The 26,735-nt window shown below is 41.9% G+C and overlaps 1 protein-coding gene across 3 annotated transcripts; it reads left to right on the top strand.

Moving 5' to 3' along the window:
• Nucleotides 1-984: 984 nt before the first annotated feature.
• On the top strand, nt 985-25,745 carry VDAC1 (voltage dependent anion channel 1). 3 transcript variants are annotated; one of them, XM_045028292.1, is made up of 10 exons: nt 1,041-1,072; nt 1,987-2,087; nt 10,013-10,082; nt 11,035-11,084; nt 14,917-15,069; nt 15,165-15,217; nt 21,667-21,894; nt 22,867-23,017; nt 23,625-23,682; nt 24,807-25,745. In XM_045028292.1, the coding sequence occupies exons 3-10, from the start codon at nt 10,016-10,018 to the stop codon at nt 24,896-24,898; spliced, it is 852 nt and encodes a 283-aa protein (XP_044884227.1). In that variant the 5' UTR covers nt 1,041-1,072; nt 1,987-2,087; nt 10,013-10,015; the 3' UTR covers nt 24,899-25,745. The 3 variants fall into 3 exon arrangements, with proteins under 3 accessions (XP_044884226.1, XP_044884227.1, XP_044884228.1); XM_045028291.1 differs by lacking the exon at nt 1,987-2,087 and having other exon boundaries at nt 985-1,072; XM_045028293.1 differs by lacking the exons at nt 1,041-1,072; nt 1,987-2,087 and adding an exon at nt 1,622-1,642.
• Nucleotides 25,746-26,735: the final 990 nt, after the last annotated feature.

The raw sequence follows: 26,735 nt of genomic DNA, 5'->3' as shown, positions 1-26,735 counted from the left end.
ATCTGCACATCCCCAAAGACTTATTTTTGTGGTCCGGGAAGAAACTACCTTCCTGCAGCATCTAAACAGACCAGCCGGAGTTCCTGAAAACACGCACGTCATGAACTTTGCCTGGCCACCCGACGTTGATGTTGGTAAAACATCCCCCATGGTCCACCAGTGCTCGCAGCACCATTGAAAAGTAGCCCGATTTCTCAGCAGCTGACTGTGGAAGAGGTGGACGATAAGGTGCGAGGAGTTGACAACGGCCATAACTGCAGCGGGATCCGTGCTCAAAGTGCTGTGGCGCCCGCGCTGTCACTGAGCAGAAAAGTGCACGAACAGATTGCCCGCAGGCGCTTTCAGGGAGGGAGGGAGGGAGGGAGGGCGTGATTGACGGTTCAATGATGACAGTTACCCAAAACCACCCTCGACACATTTTTCCCCCCAGCAGGCATTGGGGGCTCTACCCAGCATTCCAATGGGCAGCGGGGAGTGCGGGAACTGTGGGATAGCTTCCCACAGTGCACCGCTTCCAAAGTCGACGCTGGCCCCGTTACTGTGGACTTAGTCGAATTAGTGTATTTAGTGTGGATACACAAATTCGACTTCATAAGGTCGATTCCACAAATTTGAATTAAGTAGATTCGAAATAGTCTTGTAGTGTAGACGTACCCTAAAAAAGACCCAAATGTCAGGACTGTCCCTATAAAATCGGGACATCTGGTCACCCTACAGCAACCTGTGGGGAGGGGCTAGCGTGCCCTCCAGGGGGGTGGATGAGCCTCCTGGGAACAATCCTCCCCCCACGCTGCGAGGGCAGGGCTGTGCCCAGCGGCGCCTTCCCCAGGACTCTGCCACCCAGCACCGGTTCAAACCACGGGGATGCTCCCGGCGAGCCTCCCGTTGCATGTCAAGCTCCGCCCCCAGCTCCGGGGCGAGCCTGCCCTGCCCAGCCCAACCCAGCCCGCCGTCGCGTCTCCCGGCCGGCAGGGCGTGTCCGAGCTGCTATCGCGGTCTCTCCCCAGGCCGGGCTCCCGCCCCCAGCTGTCACTCAGCCCCGCCGCAGCCGCCGCAGAGCCCGGCGAGCGAGGTAAGCGCGTGGGCCGGCAGCCGGAGCCGCTCCGCAGCCGCCTCCCGTGCCCCGGGCGGGCCGCTGCTCCCCCGGCGGGGCTGCAGAGGGAGGCGGCCGCCGCCGCCTTTGCAGCCCGCAGGGGCTGGGGCAGGGCCGGGGGGTGCCGTGCAAAGGCCTGGCGCTCGGTCGCGCAATGGGCGTTGGAAAGCCAGGCCCCTGCGGCTGCCTCCCCCCGCGGCAAGGGGCTGGGCGGGGGTCCCCGGAGCGGAGCCTGCCCCATGCACCGGCTGCCCGGATCCCAGAGGGCTGAGCCGGTCCCCCTAGTCACCTTCGGGGGTGGCGCATTCATGCGGCACTAAACAGCGGGAGTCGGCATCTGTTTTAGGCAGCGCCATCGGTTTGCCAGCCGGGACCCTGCCCGCCGCCAGCCGGCTGAGAGTCAGAGCGGGAGGGGTTTGCAGGGTGGGAGCCGCAGCTTCCTTCTCCACCCCGTAACCCCAGGAGAGGGAGGCTGCAGGTGACCTCTCTGGGGAAGGCGCTGTGATTTACCTCAAGGCATGATCCTTGCACGGGGCCCAACCAGAAAATGTAAGTCTGCTTCCTGGCGAGTAACTAGACTTGCGCTGCTTACATCTCAGTGCAGGGCTGTGCTAGCAGATGAAATAGATACATTATTTTCACAGCTAGCATGATAGGGATATAAATAGAGGGCCTGCAAGTTGTAACTTCTGCATTAGCAAGATTTTACTGGTGTTCATTCTCTATACTGCGTTTGTAACTGTTCTTGATTGGATTTTGGGCTCTAATACTTCCAGTATCTTCCTCCCCCCTCGCCCCCTTTGCACTCTGAATGTCCTTAATGCCTTTTTCATGCCTATTTTTTGAGGCTTGACACGAATAAAAAATAATGCTTGCTGTTTATCCATCATCAGGCTGTTAAAACTGCAGGATCCTGAAATGTGAACTGCTTCAGTTGGTCTCAGGAATGATATGAGGAAATTCCATAGCAGCTAAGATTTGCATGTTTTAAAATGTATGTGGAGGCAAAATAAGAATATTTTTTCTGACAGTTTAAATATACAACTATATACACTTTTTTTCTGAAACAATGTTTAGATTATAACCTTTGATATCAGATGGCTTGCTCTATGGTTCATATAAATGTGAGCAATAACACGTGACAGAGTGTTGGTTATACTAGGATACTTCCATGCAGTGGACAAAATTCTGTCATTAACGCTCTGTGCAATCCCATTGACTTTGATGGAGTTGTAGTACTAGGTGCTAATCAATCTGAGAGTTGGCTTGAAGGTAATTGTCCTTCAACCCTTGAAGTGTGTTCATGTTTCTGAATGGCTTCGCTTCCTGAGGGGTGTGCTGCTTTTCATAATTTTTCATTTTCAGATAAAGCAAAAGTCACTGGCTATGTCTCCACCAATATGGCTGTCTTGTATGATAGCATGACTCAGCACAGAATCTTTGATCGCCAATACTTTACCTTATTTTAATCAGCCCATTATCTTCCTTATTCTTGTGGAAAGTGTGAATAAATTATGAGGCTTAGTGGAGTTCCAGAAGTTAGGAAAATTCAGCATGAGATATTTAAAAAAACACACAAACTCCAACCCCCCAAAATACTTGTAATTTAAAAAAAAGTTATTTATATTTTAACTGTATTTTAATACTGGAGTAGTGGGCCAGTTTGAGAATGCTAGGAACTGAATTCCTTTATCCTCAGAAAAGGCTCAGCCTTGTGCAGCAACCACAAAAGTTTCCCCACCCTGTCCTGTGACCTGGAAGAACTATATCTGGTGGTATGAAAGTAGCTCTATCTCCATGTCCTTTCTGTCTTTGGCCATTAATTAAAATAAAATTGGAGTAAAATGGGTCCATGCTGTTGAGTTAGTCAGGCTGTTTTGAAAGAGCAGTGATACTGATACCAACGAAAACCGTTCTGATTCTGGGTTGCATTCCAGGTTGCCTTTTGAGGATCAAAAATGAAAATTCTGTCATTCCCTGGTATGAATTGTGTCAGAGTCTCTTTCACACTGTGAAAACTCTCTTTAAAATACAACACCTGCTCCAACTTTACACAACAAGTGATTTATTTGGTCCATCATTATCAGTACTCCTGTTTCTTCCCCCCCACATGCAGCCTCAACTTTTGTCTGATCGAGCAGTAGAGTCTGAATTGGGTATGGCAACATGAGTGATGTCCCCAAGTCAGTATTGTGACTTCCCTGCAGGATGGTGTCGTCAGAATCTAAGCAGCAAGATTGCAAAGCCCAAACATACATATTTTGAGAACATGGTAGATGAAAAACATAGAAGGAGAAAATTGATTTAAGATTGTAGAAAAGCATTTGCTATATTTAGTGTGGAAGGAACTAGCAAACAAAAATATCCTGGAGGACCAAATATTGCCCTCAATTTTAAGTGGTCAGGCCCATTGATTTGAGGGTGCACTGATGTAGTAGAGCAGGGGGTTCCCAAACTTGGTTCTCAGCTTGTTCAGGGTAAGCCCCTGGTGGGCTGCGAGACGCTTTGTTTACCTGAGCGTCCACAAGTACCGTCGCTCGCAGCTCCCAATGGCGGCTGTTCACTGGCCAATGGGAGCTACAGGAAGCGGCGCGGGCTGGGCCACCGCTTCCCACAGCTCCCATTGGCCAGGAACGGCAAACTGTGGCCACTGGGAGCTGCGAGCATCCATACTTGTGGACGCTCAGGTAAACAAAGCATCTCGCAGCCCACCAGTGTCTTACCCTGAACAAGCCGCAAACCAAGTTTGGGAACCCCTGTAATAGAGGATACAATATGGCCCAGAATGTTTAGGAAGTGCTCTGTCCCCTCTTCAGTGCTTTGCCCATGCCTACTGTGCCCTCTGTACCTGGTTAGCTTGCATTGCATTGGCGATATAATTGTGGTAACTCATAGATTTTACTGGCCAACTAATTAACTGTCCTAATTCTGTTCCCATCCTTGCTGCCAGTGATCACATTATTGCTCACTGCTTCCTAAACATGTATTTGCATGAACAGTTGTTAATGTATGGTTTGGGATTTTATTTTTAAAGAATTAGATCCTTGGGACTTGTTCGGCTTTCACAGCCTTTTTAACTTTATTGGCCACAGTGGGGAGGGAAGAATTGTATCCTGTGTTTTTTTTATTTAATTAGTATCTTAAACTTTGCAAATAATAATAAAATTGTCTTAATTAAAATTGTATTTACACCCATGTAACTCAGATCAGACTCTCCTCTCTTTCTTTAATTCCCTAAACATAAAGATTGTTGAACTGTTCTTGTAAATACGTGCTAAAGGGTTTTAAAAAATGCTTATTGTTTGATTAATCAAAGGAGTTGCTAGAGTATGTTAAATACGTCAGTATTTAAGAACAAAACAATTACTTATTTGGATGATAATGTAACTAGTTTGAGAGGGTTTAAAATGCATAATATTTGCTCAGTAAACTAAAAATAGGGCCCTTATGCTGCACACAGTTCCATGAACTCAATGTGGAACTGAGGTTCAAGTCCCTGCTCTGCCACAGACTTCCTGGGTGATCTTCGGCTAGTCACTAAACTCTGTGCCTCTGTTCCCTATCTGTTAAATGTACCTCCCTACCTCACCAGCGTGTTGTGGGGCTATTGCTCAGATACTATGGTAATGGGTGCCATATAAGTAAGTGTCTTAGATAGTTTGACTCTGCAAGGGCTTAGTGAGTGGTCTGCCTGTGTGGAACAGCTTGCAAGCTTTGGACTTATATTTGAGTCATTAAGGTATATTGATTTAAGTGAACTTACAAATTGGGGCAAAATTTGGACTTTGGTTTCCTATTGATCCATAGTTCAGAGTATTCATAAATATGTGCACTTAGGCCCAGGTCCTGCAAAGACTAACACATGTGCTTTAGGATGACTTGTGTTTAAAGTTAAGCATGTGCATAAATCTTTGCCCTGATCTAAAGCTGATTGCAATCATGACTTGAATGGGCTTTGTATGAGGCTCTTAAACGTCTTTTAAAACAAGGCCTGGGCAGGCTTAGTTGTTATTTCAACTGCGAGTAGTTTTTTGAGTCACTGAAGTCTGGTTTGTTTTGTTATTTTTAGGACCATCGGTTTTGTAATTCTGTAATACAAATCCACCATCTCTCCTGGTTTTTTAAAATTATTTTTAATTTGTAAATTAAATCTCCTGGCCAAAGAATCCAGAGCATTGTCTCAAGTTGTAACTGTCTAGCAACTATTTTAAAAATGAATCAAATTTCTTAGGTTTGTGGACTGTAAGGGATGAGTCCTTGATTTGCCTTCCCTCTTACGCAGGGAGATGGTCGTTTGTCTCATAATTTGTGATAGTATGTCACTGTGGTTTGCACAAATAGTTCAGTGGAACATATCGTTGGCTTATATCATGGCACAAAGTCTGCCTTTAAGATGCTCTAAAGGAACCCCGCTGTGGAAGAGGTAAACTGAAATCCTTTCACATTCAATAGGGATCACCATTTTCAAGAATTGTTGCATATGTTCAAGTTTATAAGTGAAAATTAGCTTGAACTGAGGTCTAAATCAAGACGTCCTTACTCATAGACTCCCACTAACTTTGGTCCTGCCTGGGTTTTATCCTTCTTATTTTAAATTTGTGGTATATTTTCCACCATAGAAATATTATTAAAACTAGAGGAAAAGCCAATAGTCTATGCAGGGAAAGTTCCAGTATCATAGGAGAGGCCTGTTGACTGATGGATAGAGCGCTGGACTGGGATCAGGAGATCTGGGTTCTATTCCCAGACATGCCACTGGCCTGCTGAGTGTTCTTTGGTAAATCGCTTTGCCTCTCCGTGCCTCAGTTTCCCCATCTGTGTGAAAATGGGGGTAATGATACTGATCTCCTTTGTAAAGCACTTAGTTCTCTTCACCAGTAGATCTCAATGTAATAGCTAGGTAGTATCATCATCTTCATTATTAATTATATCGTTTCAGCCTCGCTCTGGGAAGGGAGGCTGCTAGCAAACAGATGTATTTAAAATGACTGGGTTAAAAAAAAAAGACACTTTGTATGACACTCAGGTAAATAAATGGTTGTTTGCATGTAGTTGGGTAACTGCTGATGCAGGACCCCAAAATTGTGTTATACAGTGGAAATTTGCCAACCTCACAATATTTGGAAATATTTAGAGCTAGATTTAGCCCAGGTGGAACTCTGTTGACTTCAGGAGAATTTTCTTAACTAGGGCTGAATTTGGCCCCTGTTGTCTACAATAAGTAGAAGCTGCTGCACACTCTAAAGGAAGGTTCCCATTTTTTCTCTTTACAATTCTGAATTTAGTGCTTACGTTAGTAGCTCTACTGTGAGTCAAGCAGTCTGTTCGGAGTTTCCCCATGTAGCTCTGTCAGTGCCTCAATGACTCCCAGTATTTCCTACTATTTAAGTCTTGGCCTCCTATGAGCAGGGATTGAGTAATGTGGTAGTTTTATGATCTATACACACATCAGGGCAGAGATAAGACCAGCACATTCAGTTTCACTTGTGACCTAGTCTCTGGAATTCCAGGAGGTGAACTCAGGTGAAAGACAAGGGCATGCGCTCGGTATGTCCTTAGTCCCTGGCCCTTTATTCCGGTTAAGCATGCTGTAGTCTTGTATGATGTGATGGATTTGTTTTTCTCCTGTAATACAGTAGGCCTCTGTTGACAAGCTGATGTGAACAGAAATAATTATTTTTTCTTTGTCACTGACAACAGTAAGGTTAACTACCAACTTATACACAGAACGGTTTTTCACCCATTTTAGACACCTCTTTCTATGTTACTTAAATGATTTGCTTTACAAATAGATTTACAGTGGACATGGATTTAGCATTTTTAGATTATTTCATAAGTATAGTGATTGCATAAGAGGAGACTAAGCATCTGCCACTGCCCTAGAACCACAGACAACTGCTGCATTGGACAGCATGTCACAGCTGATTCATCAGACAAGCATGACTGACTCTCCCTGCTGATAGCTTGCTGGGGGTAATATCTTAGCACTGAATCCTGGGGCCTGCCTCCGTTCTGTTACATTTGTGTAAGAGTAACTGCATTGCCATTAGTGGAGTTACACAAGTGTAAGTGAGAGCAGAGTTTGGCACTGTGGAATTTTATACAGGAGAATTATTAAAAATATATAAATAAGACAATAATATTAGCACACAGTCTTGGTGAAAACAAGTTAGTGTAAAATTTTGATTTTAGGAAAACCAACTGAATCAATGTGATCAGAAGTGTGTATTGGAAATGCATATGAACTCTAAAATGCTCCTTGTACTGAGAGCAATTAGGGCTTCTATAGAATGACAGCAGATGAGTTGCCCTTCACAGCAAATACTTACCTGCTTTTCAAATGTAGGGATTTTTAATACTGTGATTTGGTGCTGCTTGGTCTTTTGGAAATACCCCTTGCTTAATTCTAGTGAGATTTGGCTGCTATTACTGGAAAGTGGCATTGTCTAAACTGTAAGTGGTCCTGAGTCTGAATCATCTCAATATGTCCAGGATTCTGGAGTTGCTGGGCCTACCTTGACTCTATTTTCTGTGAAATGATCTGTGCAGAGGGCCATAGTTGTGCTATGTTTTTAAATTTGATGATGGTCTGTGGAGCAGATGAATTTTTTTTTTAAAGTACTGTAGAAGCATCAACAGATTTGTAGGCTGTTTCTCCCCCTCCCCCAATCAGATCTGATCAACTTTTAAAAATGGTTTCCACTGTAGGGAGTGTAATTAAATCCCGGCTTTCATGCTGGCACGAAAAAAGCGCAAAATTCCGCCCTAATGTTGTATGCAGCTTCAAATCTTTTGGAATATGGCCTGAACTTTTTATTAACCATTTAGCTGCTTGATGTCAGCCTATTGTTCCTCAGATACGTTGATGTACCCGACTAATAAATTGCAAGGGTTTTCTGATGTGTGTTGTTGTAGCTGTGTTGGTCCCAGGATATTAGAGAGAGAAGGTGGATGAGGTAATATCTTTGATTAGACCAACTTGTGTTGGTGGGAGAGCTTGAAAGCTTGTCTCTCTTACCAACAGAAGTTGGTCCAATAAATGCTATTACCTTATGCACTTTGTCTCTCTAAGGGTCTTTTGATACATTCAGATACAATGTAGTCTGGGTAACTGAATCTGGATCTTAATATGTCTGATATGCTCCCTTATATACTACTTTATGTGCATTCTGAGAAGACAGTTAAATTTGAGTTAGCTACCACGTCTGTTTTGTACGCTCTAGGATAGGGATTCTTCACTTATGTAACAGCAAGATCCTATCTTGGCAGGCAACAACTTGTTGAAGTGAATGCTTGAGGCTTTAAGTGGCTGTTTAAAAGTGCCTGCCAGGTATTAATGGGGTGGTGAAGTTCATATGGAAACAAATTACATCCAAGTCTGAAGCAAAAAAAGAGTAGAAGCAGCACCCTCTTGTGTGCATGTGATTGGTGACTTTTTCTTTCGGTATGGCTTTAGGTCTTACGTTAAGGCATTGTTTTCTGGCATTGCACAGCTCTTGTGGTGTTGAGTCAGGATTGGTTATTCCTGGTAGAAAATTCCCTCTATCCCATTTGCACTCTTCTTTACTGGAATTATGTCATTAATGTCAGAAAACCAAGAAGGATGTTAGGAATATGAAATCCCACTGCAACGTCTGGTATTGATAGGCAGGGAGAAACCATCAATGTTGTGGTTTTTAAATTGTAATGTGTGAGGAATAGTGAACTTCTGTATGAGGGAAGGTCTGTAAAACTTTTGACTTTGACTGTCCCTTTCAAAAAACGAAACAAAACACATCGGGGTCACAGCTTCATATCTTGGTATTTTTTTGTTTTTTTTTTTTAAAAGGGGGGGGGCAATTTTCTTTCCCCCTGGCATGGCATATCCTACAAACCTCGGTGGGTGTGGGGCGTGAGGGGAAATGTGATGAATCCTTCCTTCTTGCTGGCAGGTATTGAACCAGCAGGGAGCAAGTTCTGCTGAGCAGAACTGAAGAGCTGTTTGAAAATCTGGGCCAGAGCTTGGGGTTCTCAGGCTATCCAGGCCAAACAAAGCATCTCACACAGTCACCTCTCCCAGGCTCCATTCTCCCTCATCTGGTCAGGCCATGCCTCAGAGTTTGCATGGTGCTCTGATTTTGTGTCTAGTTAGTATGGAGGGGTAGCCAATGGCGGCCTGTTTGGTTGCATTGTATCTAGCCACTCTACTCTCTATGCAATCCCCTCAATTCCAGTTCTGCACAGTGAATTCAGTTTTTCTCCCCAATGGGCAACAGAAGGGAACGGAGGGATCCGTGTCTAAGGAGGTTTAAAAATCTGATCCAGTAGTAGCAGTGATACCCAAGTAAAAGAAAGTTTAGGGTGAAGAATAGCCACTCATAGATTTTGCTGGCATAAATTGTATCCTGTTGGACTGTGTAACAGAGGAGCTTACCTTACTCTGTGCTTGGAATCAGATCCTTGGAGTTAGAGGGATTTTGGTGCAACTGACTATAGAGGTTAGCCCATGTTAGGCATGTTCTGAATTAAACCTGGATTGCTCACAGTCCCGATTGATTGTGATTCTCACCTTGATTAATGGAAGTGACGAACATAAAGAGAAACTTTAATGAGAACAAAAACCAGGAAGTAAATCATGCAGTGCTGATGCTTTTACAAGAAGAATTTAACTGCCTGCAAAGGCACAGAAAGTTTCTTCACTTTTTACTATCCTTTTTGTATTTGTTTTGCAGACTGTTTCTGATTCAACATGGCATATATGTCTCAGTGACTAATATTGGCCAATAAAGAAAATATCAGTATTGCTGCAGATACTTTATCCAGCTCTATAGCTAATTGAGAGCTGATGGTTGGATAAAGGAGAGTGGCCGTACTGTGGGAGTTTTGCTTAAATTATCAGCTAGAATCTAAATATTGTAATCTCTGTTGTTGTTTTTGCAGAAAATGGCTGTTCCACCTACTTACGCTGATCTAGGAAAATCTGCCAGAGATGTTTTCACCAAGGGCTATGGTAAATAATACCAGGAGGAATTTCATAGGTTTTTCTCACTGAATAACTAATTCCTGAAGCTGTTTTCCTAAGATTTTTACTCTCTTCCCTACTAGAAATTTCAGTATATTCTATTAGAACCCATTACCTGGTTTCTGCTACTCTGCTCTATAGGTTATTAATGGAGAACCAGTAGTCCCAGGAACTGGTTGACCAGTAGACCTGTTGCAAAACCTAATAACTAGCTGAAACCAGTGAGAACCAATTGAAAAATCTCAGCTGAAATTTCCACCCAGTCTTAATCAGATTTGTTTTGAGCTGTTGACAGCTTGACTGCTAAATTGACTGCCTTCTGTGATGAAGACATTTCAAGTTATTTTGCAGATGATAATATTGGGGTTCAGGCTGAATTCCAGGGTATTGGAGGAACTGCATTGCACAAGCTGAGATTTAGAGTGCTGTTCGTCCCGGCTGGTAAAAACCAGTTGGGAGTTACTTGTTCTCCTGTGGTTGAAGATCATCAATGTCTCCCTTAGGGCGCTCTCTGTTTTGAAGGAAACTGGTGTATAGTACCTTTTTTATGGGCCAGATTACAATCCCCTTACTCATGTCGAACATTACCTTTCTCTGAGCATGGTATCACTGAAGTCTATAGGGTTACTTGTGGAGCAAGGTACTCCTCAGTAGTACCAGCAGTAGATATTCCAATCTGGCATTGTGTAAGTAGCACCACTGAAATCACTAGGACAAGTGTAGGAAGGTGCTACCTAATATGAATATAAATGGCAAAATCTGTCCTGGCAAACAAGTAATAGGAGCAGCTATCGACTCTTGTATAAATCCTATTTTCTTAGATTGTTCAAAGGAGATGTAGCTGGGAGCTGTAAGAGATAAAACAGAAATGCTGTTGCTGTCTGTTGCTGTTTCAAACTAATATGTAACAATCTTGTTTTTTTTTTTTGCCATTTTGTAGGATTTGGATTAATAAAACTTGATTTGAAGACAAAATCTGAAAATGGACTGGTGAGTTTGGAAGGAGGAAAACATTTGTATCTATCAACTATGTTTATTATGTCCCCATTTCTAAAAGTGGGAAAATATGAATTTCACACCTTTTACACGCTGGATTATATTATAATGTGGCTGTACTATGTTTTGCGGTTATCTTTCTGTAATGAGGTATGTGTGACATAGATTTGTTCATTTGCAGAACTATGCATCACTTGTATAAAATACTAGTTATACCTTGCATTTTATGAGAGCAGTTAAATTACAAAATCACTTAATTTTTTTCCTACTTGGTAAAATTTCAAGTTTATCATTTCTACTCTGATTGCCATTTTTAAAAATTCCTCCCTCTTAGCAGGTGCAGTTCTGTTGAATAGACTTGTATATGGCATAATGTTTGTGAGAGAACATTGTACTATGCAATGCATAGGGTGACCAGATGTCCTGATTTTATAGGCAAAAAGAACAGGAGTACTTGTGGCACCTTAGAGACTAACAAATTTATTTGAGCATAAGCTTTCGTGGGCTACAGCCCACTTCTTTGGATGCAACAGACTAACACGGCTACTATTCTGAAACCTGATTTTATAGGGACAATCCCAATATTTGGGGCTTTTTTTAATATGGGCTCCTATTACCCACCCCTCCACCCCCATCCCAATCTTTCACACTTGCTATCTGGTCACCCTAACAACGCACCATCTTTCTATAAGAGAATTCTGGAGAAAGGGCTGCAGAAGAGAGCCTGGCAATTACAAGCTGGTGAACCTTGTTTCAAATGCCAGGCAAATTGGTAGAAATTATAGAGAACAGAATTGTCAGACACACAGAGAAACATGATTTGGTGGGGAAGAATCATCATGGCTTTTGTAAAGAGAAATCATGCCTCACCAATCTATTATAATTCTTTGAGGGAGTCAGCAAGCATGTGGACAAGGGTGATCCAGTGGATATAGTGTCTTGGATTTTCAGAAAGTCTTTGACAATGTCCCTTACCAAAGGCTCCTAGGGGAACTAAGTAGGCATATGGGGTAGGTGGGAATTGTAAAGTTTGCAGATGATACAAAATTATTCAAGATTGTTAAGTCCAAAGCAGACTGCATAGAGTTACATAGGGTTTCTCACAAAACTGTGAGACTGGGCAACAAAATGGTAGATGCCATTCAGCGTTGATAAGTGCAAAGTACAGTACAACCTTGCTATAACAAACATGTCAGGATCTACACCGTTTGTTCGTTATAGCCAGGGGTTCGTTATAGACAGTGAAAGAGCCCTGTCATGTATGGGTGGCGGGTAAAATAGGCCTGCCGCAGCCGCTGGAACCCCGGTTGCGAGTTTGGCGGGGGAAGTTTCTGCTTTATTATGCCCCAGGCAGGTTCTGGGGTGGCTGAAGAAGTGGTATGTGCTATTCAGCTTCCTGGGTTCATCAGTAATGTCCCTGGACTCCAGAGGGATTACTGAGGTACCAGGAACCTGAGTAGCAAATACCACCTCCTCAGCTGCCCTGGAATCTGCATGGGGCATATCAAAAGCTTCTTCGCAGGAGTGAGAGCTTTTCCCCACAGCAGCTTGGGGTCTGGGGAGAGGAGGTGCAGCTGTGGCTGGCCCAGTGCTCCTCTGAGCAGGTGTGTGCATGGGGGTGCCTCCTGGCAGGAGGGATGGGGGCTCGGGGCTTTGATTGGCCTGGGGCTTCTCTGGGTGGGAGGGTCTCAAGGCTCCGGCCAAGAGGGGAGCTTGGGGCTCTGGCTGAGGTGGGGCGGGGGGGGGACAGACACTTGGGCCTCTGGCCAGCCTGGGCTCATCAAGCCCAGGGGTGGGATGTTTAGGGTTCCTCCAGGTGTGGGGTGTTTGTGTCTCGAGGCTCCAGCTGGGGGGGGGGGGGGAGGAGCAGCAGGAGGAAGGGGCGGAGCCGGGGGCTAGCCTCCCTGACACCCTGAAGCAGGGGTCAAAAAGGCTAACAGTATGTTATGGACTATTAGGAAAGGGATAGAAAGTAAGACAGAAAATACCATAATGCCACTATGTAAATCCATTGTATGCCCACTCCTTGAATACTGTATCCAATTCTGGTCGTCCCATCTTACAGAGGATATAGTGTAAGAGGTTCAGAAAAAAGCAACAAAGATGATTGAGGGTATAGAATGGCTTCCATGTGAGGAAATGATTAGGGCTGTTCAGCTTAGAAAAGAGACAACTAAGGGGGGGTTATGAAAGAGGTCTATAAAATCATGAATGGTGTGGAAAAAGTGAACAGAGAAGTGTTATTTACCCTTTTGCACAATACAAAAACCAGGAGTTGCCTCATGAAATTAATCAGCAGAGGGTTAATACAAACGAGAGAGACAATGCACAATTAATCTGTGGAACTCATTGCCATGGGATGTTGTGATGTCCAGAAGTATAACTGGGTTCATAAAAGAACTGGGTAAGTTCATGGAGTCCATCAACTGCTATTAGCCAAGATGGCCAGGGATGCAACCCCATACTCAGGGTGACTCCAAACCCAAAAGTTAGGTCTGGAAGACTGATGGACCACTCTATAATTGCCCTGCTCTGTGTGTTCCCCCTGAAGTTCTGGTATGGGCCACTGTTGCAGACAGGATACTGGGCAAGATTGGACAGTGGTCTGACCCCATGGCAGCTCTTCTGTTCTTACGTAAACTGCATCGTGATGTGTAATCTATAGAGCGTATGAGTGTGTGCAATGGGCTTCAATAAAAACGGGAGCCAGACGACAGAGTAATAGTGCTTCCTAAACCCCTCTGGAACTTTATTCACCTTTTTTTCTCACACGCCCCAGGATCGCATACATGCCCCCAGCACTAGTTGAAATTTCCATGACTTTTTTTGATTGATCTGATGATTTGCCATTTTGTCTCCCCCCACCCCCACACGACCACCAAAAAAGAATAACATTTTGTGAAAATGTTCATGAATTTTTTCCCCTAAGATTAGACTAGCTCTGTTCACACCCCTCCAGCTTTATTTCACACTCCCTCCCTCCTAGTACCCCCGTTAAGGGATGTCCCAGGGAGTACCCCTTTTCCCAGTCCCTCCTTAAAAAAATGAAGTTTTCCCTATCACTTAAGGGTCCCTGGAAGTGCTCTGTGTTCCTACTCTGTGCTTTTTTTAAGCCAGACCCCCTGCCCACTTGATGATGAGGGGAAAACTGCATGAACTTCTGCTTGCAAAGGCTGCTGGTTCGACTGGTTTTTTTTCCCCTGCAGACTTTGAGTTGGCTCTTAGTAAATAAAGGGTTCAGGATTGAGCCACTGCTTTCTGGGGATCTATGTCTGAATGCCGTTTGGCAGCGTTGTCAGTCACTTGTTTTAAAATAAAGTATACACACAGTTGGCTGCTGCTGCTGTGATTTGCAACATCTCTTCCTCACTGTCAGAACTTTTGAAATGTGATTTTTTTCCCCCCCCAAAAATGTCTGAAGAATTGATGCATTTTTCTCATTTGGTTTATGCTACAAAATAAGCATTAATTGTTGTTTGATTGCTTAATTGAGCTGATTGAAATATCTGATGAAAGATGTAGTTGAAGACTTGAGAGAGTAATTATTTTATTTCACAGGCTTTATCTTGCATAGTAACACTTGAAATAGTGTCTTATTTTGTGTTATGTCAGCAGAGAAAATTGTTCACACGCATCACCAGTGCATTCCTTAAATGTGAAGCATACTTATTTTGCAGTTTTGTCAGGCAAGTGTGTGCTTATATTAATGACAAGGAAACAAATATAGAAAAAGCATTTGGGAAAGCATTGTCATGCTGAATACTCCCCCAAATTACTGTAATTGGTACATTCTGCATTTTTATTGATTTATTTTGCTTTACTTTAGGAATTTACAAGTTCAGGTTCAGCAAACTCAGAGACAAGCAAAGTTACTGGCAGTTTGGAAACAAAATACAAATGGGGGGAATATGGCTTGACGTTTACGGAGAAGTGGAACACCGACAACACACTAGGCACAGAGATTACCCTTGAAGATCAGGTAACTCTTAGCTCACAAGTCACAGTTTACCAATTCACTTATCTCAGTCTCCTTTTTAATTCTAAATGCAACTGATGAATTTCTTTTCTGTTCAGCTTGCACATGGACTGAAGCTGACCTTTGACTCTTCGTTCTCTCCTAACACTGGGTAAGAAGTGACAACAAAAAGGGATATTTTTCTTGTTTTTATTTCCTGAACACTGGCTTATTCTTTTAGTCTCTGTAAACTGAAGAATAAGAACAGATAGCAGGTATGCCCTGAACAATCAAATCATGTCACATCTTACTAAACCTTGGAATTGAAAATTCCTTTTTTGACATAATTTCTAAGTAGCAAATGATTAAGTACAATTTGAAAATTATAGTCAAAACTGGTGACTGGTGAAACATTTTTTTGTTTTGGTCATTGTGACTCAATGCAGTTCATATCATAAAATGTACACTTGGCTACCACACCCGAAACAAATCAGCTGAAGTGCGGAGATTAATGAGCACTGCATGCCATTTGGGTGACTGCTCCAATAACTCAGTTCAGTAATTGGGTTCTTCTTTCAAGCTGGATGTAAAGCCTAAATTCTTGCAGGCTGTAACCATGTTTGGGATTTCGGTTGGTGTGATTGGACAGTGACATATTATATGGGCCAGGAGGATTAGGCAGCTGTAAGACTAGATGTTGGTTGATTCGCCCACCCCCTTCTCCCCATGATTTCCCCCACACAAATAAATGTTGTGATGATTGAGAATATCATGCAGATTCGCGTCTGAAAGTAGCACATGGCACTGCAAGTGACCAGGCAGTAATCACAGTGACCATTTCACCCCAGGTTGCAGACCTCATATTCTAATTTCAAATTGCTTGCTATCTCGTGTGCAGATAGTATATTCGTTGTTAGTTTTATAGCATATAAAGTAGGGCTGTCGATTAATTGCAGTTAACTCACGCGATTAACTAAAAAAAACTAATTGTGGTTAAAAAATGAATTGCGATTAATCGCACTGTTAAACAATAGAATACCAATTGAAATTTATTATATTTTTGGATGTTTTTCTACATTTTCAAATATGTTGATTTAAATTACAACACAGAATACAAAGTGTATAGTGCTCACTTTACATTATTATTTTTATTACAAATATTTGCACTGTAAAAATGATAAAGAAATAGTATTTTTCAGTTCACTTCATATAGGTACTGTAGCACAATCTCTTTATCATGAAAGTACAACGTACAGTTATAGATTTTTTTTTTCCATAACTGTGTGTTTTTTTTGTTTTTTGAGTGCAATGTAAAACTTCAGAGCCTACAAGTCCACTCAGTCCTACTTCTTGTTTAGCCAATCACTAAGACAAATAAGTTTGTTTACATTTACAGGCCATAATGCTGCTCGCTTCTTATTTACAATGTCACCTGAAAGTGAGAACAGCCATTCGCATGGCACTTCTGTAGTCATCATTGTAAGGCATTTTAGTACCAGATATGCTAAACATTCGTATACCCTTTCATGCTTCGGCCACCATTCCAAAGGATGTGCTTCTATGCTGCTGACGCTTGTTAAAAAAATGTGTTAATTAAATTTGTGACTGAACTCCTTGGGGGGAGAATTGTATGTCCCCTGCTCTGTTTTACCCCACATTCTGCCATATATTTCATGATATAGCAATTTCAGATGATGACGCAGCATATGTTGTTTGTTTTAAGAACACTTGCACTGCAGATTTGACAAAACTCAAAGAAATCTCAATGTGAGATTTCTAAAGATAGCTACAGCACTTGACCCAAGGTTTAAGAATTTGAAGTGCCTTCCAAAATTTGAGAGGGATGAGGTGTAGAGCATGTTTTCAGAAGTCTTAAAAGAGCAACACTGCAATGCGGAAACTACAGAACTGAACCACCAAAAAAGAAAATCAACCTTCTCCTGGTGTCATCTGATTCAGATGATAAAAATGAGTATCTATTGGTCTGCACTGCTTTGGATCGCTGTTGAGTAGAAGCCATCATATGCATGGATGCATGTCCTCTGGGAGGGTGGTTGAAGCATGAAGGGATATATGAATCTTTAGCGCATCTGGCATGTAAATACAACAGTGCCATGCAAACACCTGTTGTCACTTTCAGGTGACATATACAAGAAGCGGGGAACAAGATGTAGGACTGAGTGGACTTGTAGGTTCTAAAGTTATATTTTTGTACATAATTCTACATTTGTAAGCTCAACTTTCATGTTAAAGAGATTGCACTATATTATTTGTATTAGGTGAATTGAAAAATGATTTGTTTTTTACTGTGCAAATATTTGTAATAAAAATAATATAAAGAGAGCACTGTACACTTTGTATTCTGTATGGTAATTGAAATCCATATATTTGAAAATGTAGAAAACATCTAAAAACATTTAAATAAATGGTATTCTATTCTTTAATAGTATGATTAATTGTGACTAATTTTTTTAATCGCTTGACAGCCCTAATAATAATCTGAAGTTTTGTTGAAAATGAATTATTACATCATTGGATTTAAAAAATAATCACATATGAATGGGAAATTATAGCTCAGCCGTTATCTCACAACAGCTCCCCAGATATTATACCACCTGCCTTATAACTGAAATGGGGATTCCTCTGTAGAGGGCCATTAAAAATTATCCGAATAAACTGGGCCAGAATCAGGTGTGACTCCATTGAATTCAGTAGAATTACACCAGACATGAGTTTGACACATCTTTTACTTTTCCTTCCTGGATGAACCTTTAACCACGAATGGGAATTTCAGACGTGCTCAGTGTTGGCCTGTCTTTGTTCCCATTGCAGTCATTGTGAGTTTTACTCTGACTTCAGTGGAAGCAGAGGTAAGCCAATGCTGAGTGCTGCTGACAGTCTTTGACTTCCACCTCCTACGCTGCTGCAGAAGAGATGACATCAGGAGAGAACATCAGCTGGGCAATGCAAAGTTTAGAAGCTCCTGAGAGTAAAAGGAAGGGTGCAATCACTATAAAAGTGTAATACAGGCAAGTTTGAAGCCATTAAAGTGAAAGACTTTTTTTCCCCAGCTGAAATAGAGCATTACTTTGAAATTTCAATTAGATTGAGCCATATGTTTGGAATGACTCTGGGAAGTGACCAAGTAAAGTGGCAGAGGAAACTTTTTGATACAGTTTTCCCAAAACTTAATGTTGTTGATGGAATGAACCTGTAAGTTCAAAGGAAAGAAAAGATCTTAAAAATGACAGTCAAAAATTCTGGAGTGGGAGTCCATCAGGTAACGAGAATCTGCTCCCTTAATGTAAACAAACCTAAGGAAGTGTAAGAGAAATATTATGCACTGGACAAGACTAGCAAGGAGCAAGTGATTCCAGGCAGCAGGTCTGTCTATAAGCGTAATTCCATATTGAAAGATACAAGGACAGTATAAGGGGGCTCAGCACACTTTCTGGCTCTCTATTCTAATGTGCTAGGTCCTGGTACTAGTCTTTAAAACCCTTAACTGATTAGGGCCTAGCTGAGAGAATGCCTCTCCCTCTGTGACTGAGTTAAGAGAGCACAAGATGAAACTTTCCAGGGGCAGTGTTGGTCTTGGAAGAGAACCCACTAAAGAACTACTTGCCACAGAAGATCTAATGAGCTTGAGCCTATTTTCAGATCGTGATGCAAGAGCCACCCTGTTTGTGCAAGCCTCTCTCAGTAATGGGTGTGGAAGAATGACACAGCATTTCTTTTAAATGTAAAGAAAGAAAAGCTAAGTAACGGTGCCTAAATCAAGGAGTGATGGAGAAGAGGTGCTTTGTGGACTAAGATTATGCATGCTTCAGTTTGCGTTTGGTGCTTAATGCATTTAGCACATGATGTGTGCACTAGAAATGCATAGATTGATGCATAGCTGCCAGAAGACACAAATTCCTCCAACTTCCTCAGTTTTACTTAACCCATTGAAAAACTTGCTACACAGATGGCTTACTTGCTACATAGATGGCTCTATGGGGTGAAGACCTCTGTGGTGTGAAGGCTCCCCATAGCAGCAGAAGGGTGATAGAGCATTTGTTTCCAAAGACTGGCTCAAAAATTTCTGTTACTCCTAGTTTATGGAAAAGCAGATCTTTCTGTGAGTAATGTTGGAAAGACTGGAAAATACTCTTTCAGTTGCCAGCAGCTCCTTATTGCAATGCGCTGCTGACCTCTCCTGAGAGATTACTAATGGAACAGCTACAGTTCCTCCCTCCCTCCAATCTTCATGTTTAATGGAAATGTTCAAATTAAAAATGTTTGGAATAGCTCAGCGTGGCTGTACAATAATGAGAATAGCTATGAGGTGAGAGGAGACAGGGAGTTTGATTACTTGAACTTCTGAACATTTGTGATTCTCTATAGTATTTTTGGAGACCAAAATGCTATTGATGTACATATCTGATAAGCAAGGCAGAAGGATACGTGGCAGCTCCCAAGGCCATTAGCCACAGGTGATCATTAGTCATTAGAAGTGTCCTTCTCTTACTGTTATGTGGATTGTGGATAATGCATTGTTGCTAATAGAAATTGAACAGGATGGCAAGTAGGGTATTGGTTATTTTTAATGGGTGATAGCTTAATTAAGTAGGTACAGAGTATTTCAAGAGAATGAATGCCCTAAATTAATATGTGTGTGACAGGAAAAGCCCTTCCTCCTTGGGTTGCATGAAAGGAAACCCATTATACTGAATGGAAGTGTTTGTATGAATTTGTTAAGCAACCAGCAGTCTGTATATGTCACCTGATTAACAAACTTTTTACTTACTGTTTTTCTCAGAAATTTTTCAGTCTTGGGTAGTCAGGCGATATCAATGAAACAGTCTTTTAACATTATATTCAAATAAAAATTGTCTAATGCAAAGGAATCTTCTTCCTCATCTATACCAAGTTACAAAGCAATTAGGTAGGATCATGTATAAATCAGTCTTTAATTGCAAAGAATTAACATGGGATGAAAACCTTTTGATATTTAATAATCAAACCATAATATGATTGTAAGGAAACCACCAAATGTACAATTTAGTCAAGCTGTAATCTTGTAGAAATTGACTCGGAAAGTGAACACACTGTCAAATGGGATTATAACTGCTGTTAATGCCATAGAGTTGAATATTTCTGGGAAGAGAAAGGCAGGGAAAGGGTAACACGTTCTGCCTTAGGACCTGATTCAGGAAGGTACTGAATCACGTGTGTACCATTGAGCACGAGTAGTCCAGTTAAAGGCTACTGAAAGTTTAGGGACAAGATTCAGTATTTTGCTGAATTGGGGCTGTAGTTAGTAAGATATGGTGGAGCTGGCTGTTGTTGTGTGGTTAACAATGGATTTTTCTTGACACAGTTCCCACCTATTTAGAGCCCAGAACAGGACTTGAGTTGATTTACAGCAGTCTGCATATGAAACTTGACTAAGCAACCTTTCTGCTTCATGGTTTCCCAGAAGTTTCCAGTTTTAGGCATTTAGGAGCTATCAGTGGAACAAGCTTTTAAAATTATATTCAAATAAAAACTGCAAAGTCATCTTCTCTCACCTACACCAGTTTACAAAGCAATTAGGTAGGATCCTAGATAACGCAGTCAGGGCCGGTGCAAGGATGTTTCGTGCCCTAGGTGAAACTTCCACCTTGTGCCCTCCCTGAGCCCTGCGGCAGCTCCACGCCCCCCTTTGCCCTGAGGTACCTCCCCCGTGGCAGCTCAGCTCTCCCCCCCGCCCGGGGAGCCATGTGGCAGCTCCCCACCCCAGCTCACCTTTGCTCCGCCCCCTCCCCGAGCCCTGCGGCAGCTCCCCATCTCCCCTCTGCCATGAGGCACCTCCCCCCCCATGGCAGCTCCCTCTCCCCGTCTGGGGAGCCGTGCGGCAGCTCCCCACCCCATCTCATCTCTGCGCTGCCTCTTCCCCGAGCATGCCGATGCTGCTCTGCTTCTCCTGCCTCCCAGGCTTGCGGCGCCAATCAGCTGTTTGGCGCTGCAAGCCTGGGAGGGAGAGAAGCAGAGTGGGGCAGCATGCTCAGGGGAGGAGGTGGAGCAGAGGTGAGCTGGGGCGGGGAGTTCCACTGTGTGCCACCCCTCCTTACTTGCTGCAGGCAGCCCTCCGCGTGCCCCCCCCCGCCCCAGCTCCCTCCACCTAAATGCTGACGACGACGACCGGGGCGGCCGAAGAAAATGCCATCCCCCAAATGCTAGCGCCCTAGGTCGCCTAATAGGTTGCCTAGGTCGCCTAATAGGTTGTACCAGCCCTGAATGCAGTCTTTAATTGCAAAAAAAATTCAGTACATACTAGGTTTGTTTCATGCTTTTTGTATTGCAACTTTCATATATTGTAATTTAGTTTCAAGGTCTGCATGTGAGGCTCAGTATTCCAAACTTTTTTTTTAAATTTTATTGCTTCACGTGCACATAATTTATTTGCAGTTATGTATACAACGTGAAACAAATTTAAAGGATGGATCTCTGGGTTTGTGTACTTTATCTTCTGGCATCATTCTGTTTTGTTAAAAGTAACAATGGATTGATAAAATCACTAACTGTGAATGATTTTGTCATAAAACATTGTTGCCACCACTTCACTACCCTTTTCTCCCCCTCCCCCACTTCTTTCAGGAAAAAAAATGCTAAAATTAAGACAGGATATAAACGGGAACACATCAACCTTGGCTGTGACATGGATTTTGATATTGCTGGACCTTCAATACGTGGAGCCTTTGTGTTCGGCTATGAGGGTTGGTTGGCAGGTTACCAAATGACTTTTGAGACGACTAAATCCAGAGTAACCCAGAGCAACTTTGCTGTTGGTTATAAGACTGATGAATTCCAGCTTCACACTAATGTGTAAGTACCAGCAAATAAGCATTAATATATATTGCTCCCTGGTTTGGTAATGAAGGGGAGAAGTTGTCAAAACTAATAAGAGGGAGAATGATGGAGTTGGCATGGACTCTTCACTTACTGAGAAGGCTCAGTAGGAACCTCCAGAAATTGGAGAGAGATCTGCTTAAAGACTTCAGATGCTGTTTTGTACTGGCCCTTTGTTTGATGTATGTGGTTGAGGGCATGGGAGACCAAGGGAACCTTTAGCACTCATTCAGTTTTGAAGGGAATAAGAACAGATTGTGGGCGATTGATGGGCTTGGCATTCAACTGTACAACTTTGTAACACATTTTTATTGGAAAAATAAAAGAAGCAAACGTATTCAATTACACACACTTTCTTCATGCAGGAGAAAATAAAAGCTAGTACTCCATTTATGCAAGGTAAATTGGAATAGAGACTAATGGTTTGGCCCAAGAGAGAGAAAACAATGTACAAGAACAGAAGGAAATGAAACACAAGAGCAAGGGAGTTTAATCAAACTTCATATAGCCTAAACAGGAGGTTCAGTCAGCAAGACTGTCATTGTAGCCACTTCCATGAGCACTAAAAAAAGGTGTGTTAGGGAAATAGGGTTCTTAGATGTATAGATAAGAACAAGCCTGATGGACCCAGTTTGCTGAAAAGATTTCAACCACTGAGGAGAGGAAATTGGAAACCATCAGTTATGAGACCATTTCTGTTTTTCTCCTGGCTTCTCTTTTGGTCATGGATGGGTTTATTGAAATATGATAAGCAATTCATGAAATTCAGTGGTTAAAATACAAAACAGTAATGCATGATTTCTCAAAATCAGTCTGGCCCATTGTTTCCATTCTATATAGTTGCTACAGAGTTATTAAATGAGTTATTAATGAAGCTTTTACTTACATGGATCCTGATGAAGAACCTAAAGTTTCCTGTGCAATTTAAAATTAATCTGCTCATTACAGAAATGATGGCACAGAATTTGGAGGCTCCATTTATCAGAAGGTGAATGATAAATTGGAAACTGCTGTCAATCTCGCTTGGACAGCTGGAAATAGCAACACTCGCTTTGGAATAGCAGCCAAATATCAGATCGACCCTGATGCATCTTTCTCTGTGAGTACTGTACAGGTGCCGTTATAAGCAATGGAAAACAGGTTTTTATAATGGAAATGAGTAACCTCAACTATAAGTGTTGCTACCCGCACTGCCTGTAATAATAGGAAGCTCCAAAGTTCGTAATATTTGTTTTGGAGTTAGTGGGTCAAATACATCCTTGATGTAATTCCATGGGATGAATTTGACCCATTCTCTGTATTTTGCCTGCTGTCCATCAGTCAGATAGTCTGAGATCACTATTACCTGTACTTTCTGAAAAGTAGCACAGAGTGCTGTCTTACCAGTAGACTGGCAGATAAGAATTGACATAGGTGAAGTGGAAAAGTATTCTCTGGTATTCATGACTCATTACAATAGTTATTAAGTTGGTTAACAAAAATATCTTTGTATATTGGAAGTATTTAGTGGAGTTGCATAGATGTAAGTAGTGGCAAAATTTGGTTCATATTATGTTCATGATTTGGAATCTGAAAGAGTTTAAGCTTTAAAAAAAGGCCACTTACCTTTTAAACAGCAAAGACTTTGAAGAAATGTACCAGATTATTAAAATGATTAAAATTAAAATTTTAAAAAAAGTGATTTTTGTTTTGTTTTGTTTTTTCAGGCTAAAGTGAACAACTCCAGTCTGATTGGTTTAGGATACACTCAGACTTTGAAGCCAGGTAAGTGTAGACAGAAGGAATTCAGAATTTGAGAAAGATACATTTTAGTCTTTAAGCAGCAAAGAGATTTTTGTGTAGAAAAGTGATTCGGTTTTATAACATTGTTGTCCTACTTGCTGACTCAAGAAATGACTCTTTTAGGGCTGGATTTTTTTCAAAAGTTTTTGACATTCAATGAGTAGATTTGCCAGAAGCATGCAATATCTCAAATGACCTGTTAGACACACAAACAGGCCTTTTGTACATGTAAAAACCTGATTTAGCAAGTGCATTCATAGTCACTGGAAGCTCTCCTATTGTAAGCCTCTCCTGATTCAAAGCATGACACGCTTGAGTTCCACTGGCCCAGAGAGGAGAACTTCAGTGCTGCTGATCACAATGATGCTGTCAGAATACCAGATTGACTGATACAAATTTTTATAACTTTTGCATTTTGCATTATTCATCCATAGATCTAAATGTGCTTTAGGAAGTTGGGTAGACATAATAGTCTTGATTCTGTCATTCACACTCACATTAAGTAATACCTTACTCTGCCATTAATCCCACTGAAATCAATAGAATGACTCAGGGCTTGTCTACACTGCGATGATGTCGCCAAAACTTTTGTCTTTCATGGGTACTTAAAGCCTCTCCGCGAAAGACAACAGTTTTGCCAACATAAGCGGCAGTGTGACTGCAGCTTTGTCGGCAGGAGCACTCTCCTACTGCCAAAGCTTATGCCGTTCGCAGGGCTGGAAGTATTTTGTTGGCAAAAGTGCTGACAAAATACCGACAGAGAGTGTTCACACATGTTGACTTTTAGCAACACAGCCTTGTTGCTAAAAGCTGCGTAGTGTAGACAAGCCCTCAGAGTAATGTACCACCCAGATGAGTAAACATAGCAGAATTTAGCCCTATGTTGTTGTTCATTATTATTTCTTTTGATAGAAATGCATCTACTGCTTTAGGCATTCTACAAGTTATTTTAAAAGGACAATCTTTACACGAATAGTCAACCCCATACAACCAGATTAAATTACCATAACAGGCCAATAATTCAAAGAAGCAAAATATACACCCACCATATTTTGTGGTACCTCTTTTCCAGGTTTTACCATCTCCCTCTTTGTTCTTTTATGCAGGTATCAAACTGACATTGTCGGCTTTGTTGGATGGCAAGAATGTCAATGCAGGTGGACACAAACTTGGTCTAGGATTGGAATTTGAGGCATAAAAAGGGATCATCCAACACTAATTTGAAAATACTTTACAGCATAGCTACCTTCAGAATTTAGTGAACCTTTCAATGTTTTATGTCTGGGATGCAAGTATTGTTACGTATCAGTCATGTTAAACCTGGTTAAAGACAGCTAAGCTTTAAAGTGTTTGTTCTTTGAGAAGAAAACATTTAAAAAAAAAAAGCCTAATTCCAGGCTTGTTGCCCATCACAGCTGCTAATTACAACTTCACAAGGGATATAGTGAAGGTAGTGATTACCTGTTCCAGAGTAATGGCTATATAAGGACAGAAAAGTGTGATATAGAAACTGAGACTGAGAATTGCAATCCACCATAGTGAACTCTTAATTTATGAAGCATAGTTTTTGGATATTAACTTATTAGAGTTTCAGTCCAGGATGGAGTGTGCAAAACTATCAGAAAAAAAGGATATTTTTAGAGAGATATTCCATTAACTGTTTGTCTTATTTAGTTATCTGATACCTACAGCTGTCTTCAGAGTGCTTTGGATTGTTCACCTTGTATAATTTTGGTATGGAGAAGGTTTGATGTGACTCAGTCAATAATACTTGTTTTGTGGTGGTGTTCCTTTCCCTTGCACTAAATATGGAAAAGCTTGTAAGACAGAGCCATAAGCAGGGAAGAGTCTTTGTAACTGTCATCACATAGTGGCATCACTCTGAATTTAAAATGGACTTTTGTTTTATTACCACTTTTTTTAGAAATTTAATAACATTTTTAGTCTTCCATTTTGTGTGGAACTAGACCCCAAAATGCTGTACTTGACACTACTTAAAATGAAATAGACAAAAAACCCAACTTGAATAAAATATTGAAACTTCACCTTTTACTTTGTCTTTATATTAATTCTGGAAATCACTTGATATTCATTTCTCTTGCTTTGTACAAAATGGTCCTGCATCATCTTATTTTATTGCTGTTATTTTTTTTCTAACTTGTATCCTTGTACATGATGAATAAATTATTTGGGAGACTTAAAATTTTAGAATAACTCATTCAGAAAAGATAATTGTAATTCAATCTTTTCCATAAGACAGCAAATATTTAAGAATTTAGTACATTTCTTTTGGTTCTCCATTTACAAGCTGGGAGTGGTGCAGGGCTGAAGCTGGTGTAGCACAGTAGTTTGTGCCACTACACTGGCACCTCTCCCACCCCCCGAAGCCAGGAGCGTCGCGAGGCTGAAGCTGGCAAACCTCCCCCTCCCTCCCCCCCCCAAGCCAGGACCAGGATGGGGGCTGAAGCTGGGAGCTGCACTGGGAGCTCCCCTGCCTGTACACAGCTCCTAGCTATCCTCTGCTTGCACACAGCACCTAGCTATGTCCTCCCTGCACCTTGAGTGGTTTTCAAACTTTTTGAACTGAGTTCCCCCTTTTGAGTTATATTTTTTTGGTTGTGTTCCCCCCACAGCCCAGACAGGCTAGGTGGCCCCCTGAGTGAGTCAGGGGGTGGAGGTGGTGCTTCCTCTCTGGACCCTGATGCATGGTGCAAGCTCAAGCCCCACCAGCCCCCAAAATAGAAGTAAAACTATGCCTATGCCCAAGAGTCCCCTACCCCTGGGCCATGGAGTTTTTATAACATATTGAGGGGGGCCTCAGCAAGAAAAAGGTTTCAGATTCTGCAAATGTAGCATGGTTTTAGATCTCAGATGAAAACATTTGTCTTGTCCTTTCCCCTGCAGTGCCTTATCAATGTCTGCTGCTGTTTAACACTACAACTCTATCACCTAGGGATGCAGCTAGAGGTTGTGAAAGGGGCAGTGCAAAATTTAGGCCCTGATGTTGTAGTCACTTATCTGCGTGCTTAACTTTT

This window comes from Mauremys mutica, chromosome 8, assembly GCF_020497125.1.
Source record: "Mauremys mutica isolate MM-2020 ecotype Southern chromosome 8, ASM2049712v1, whole genome shotgun sequence".
NCBI classification, from domain to species: Eukaryota; Metazoa; Chordata; order Testudines; family Geoemydidae; genus Mauremys; species Mauremys mutica.
The sequence above is the reverse complement of the archived record's forward strand: the minus strand, read 5'-3'. Positions and strand labels throughout refer to the sequence as shown.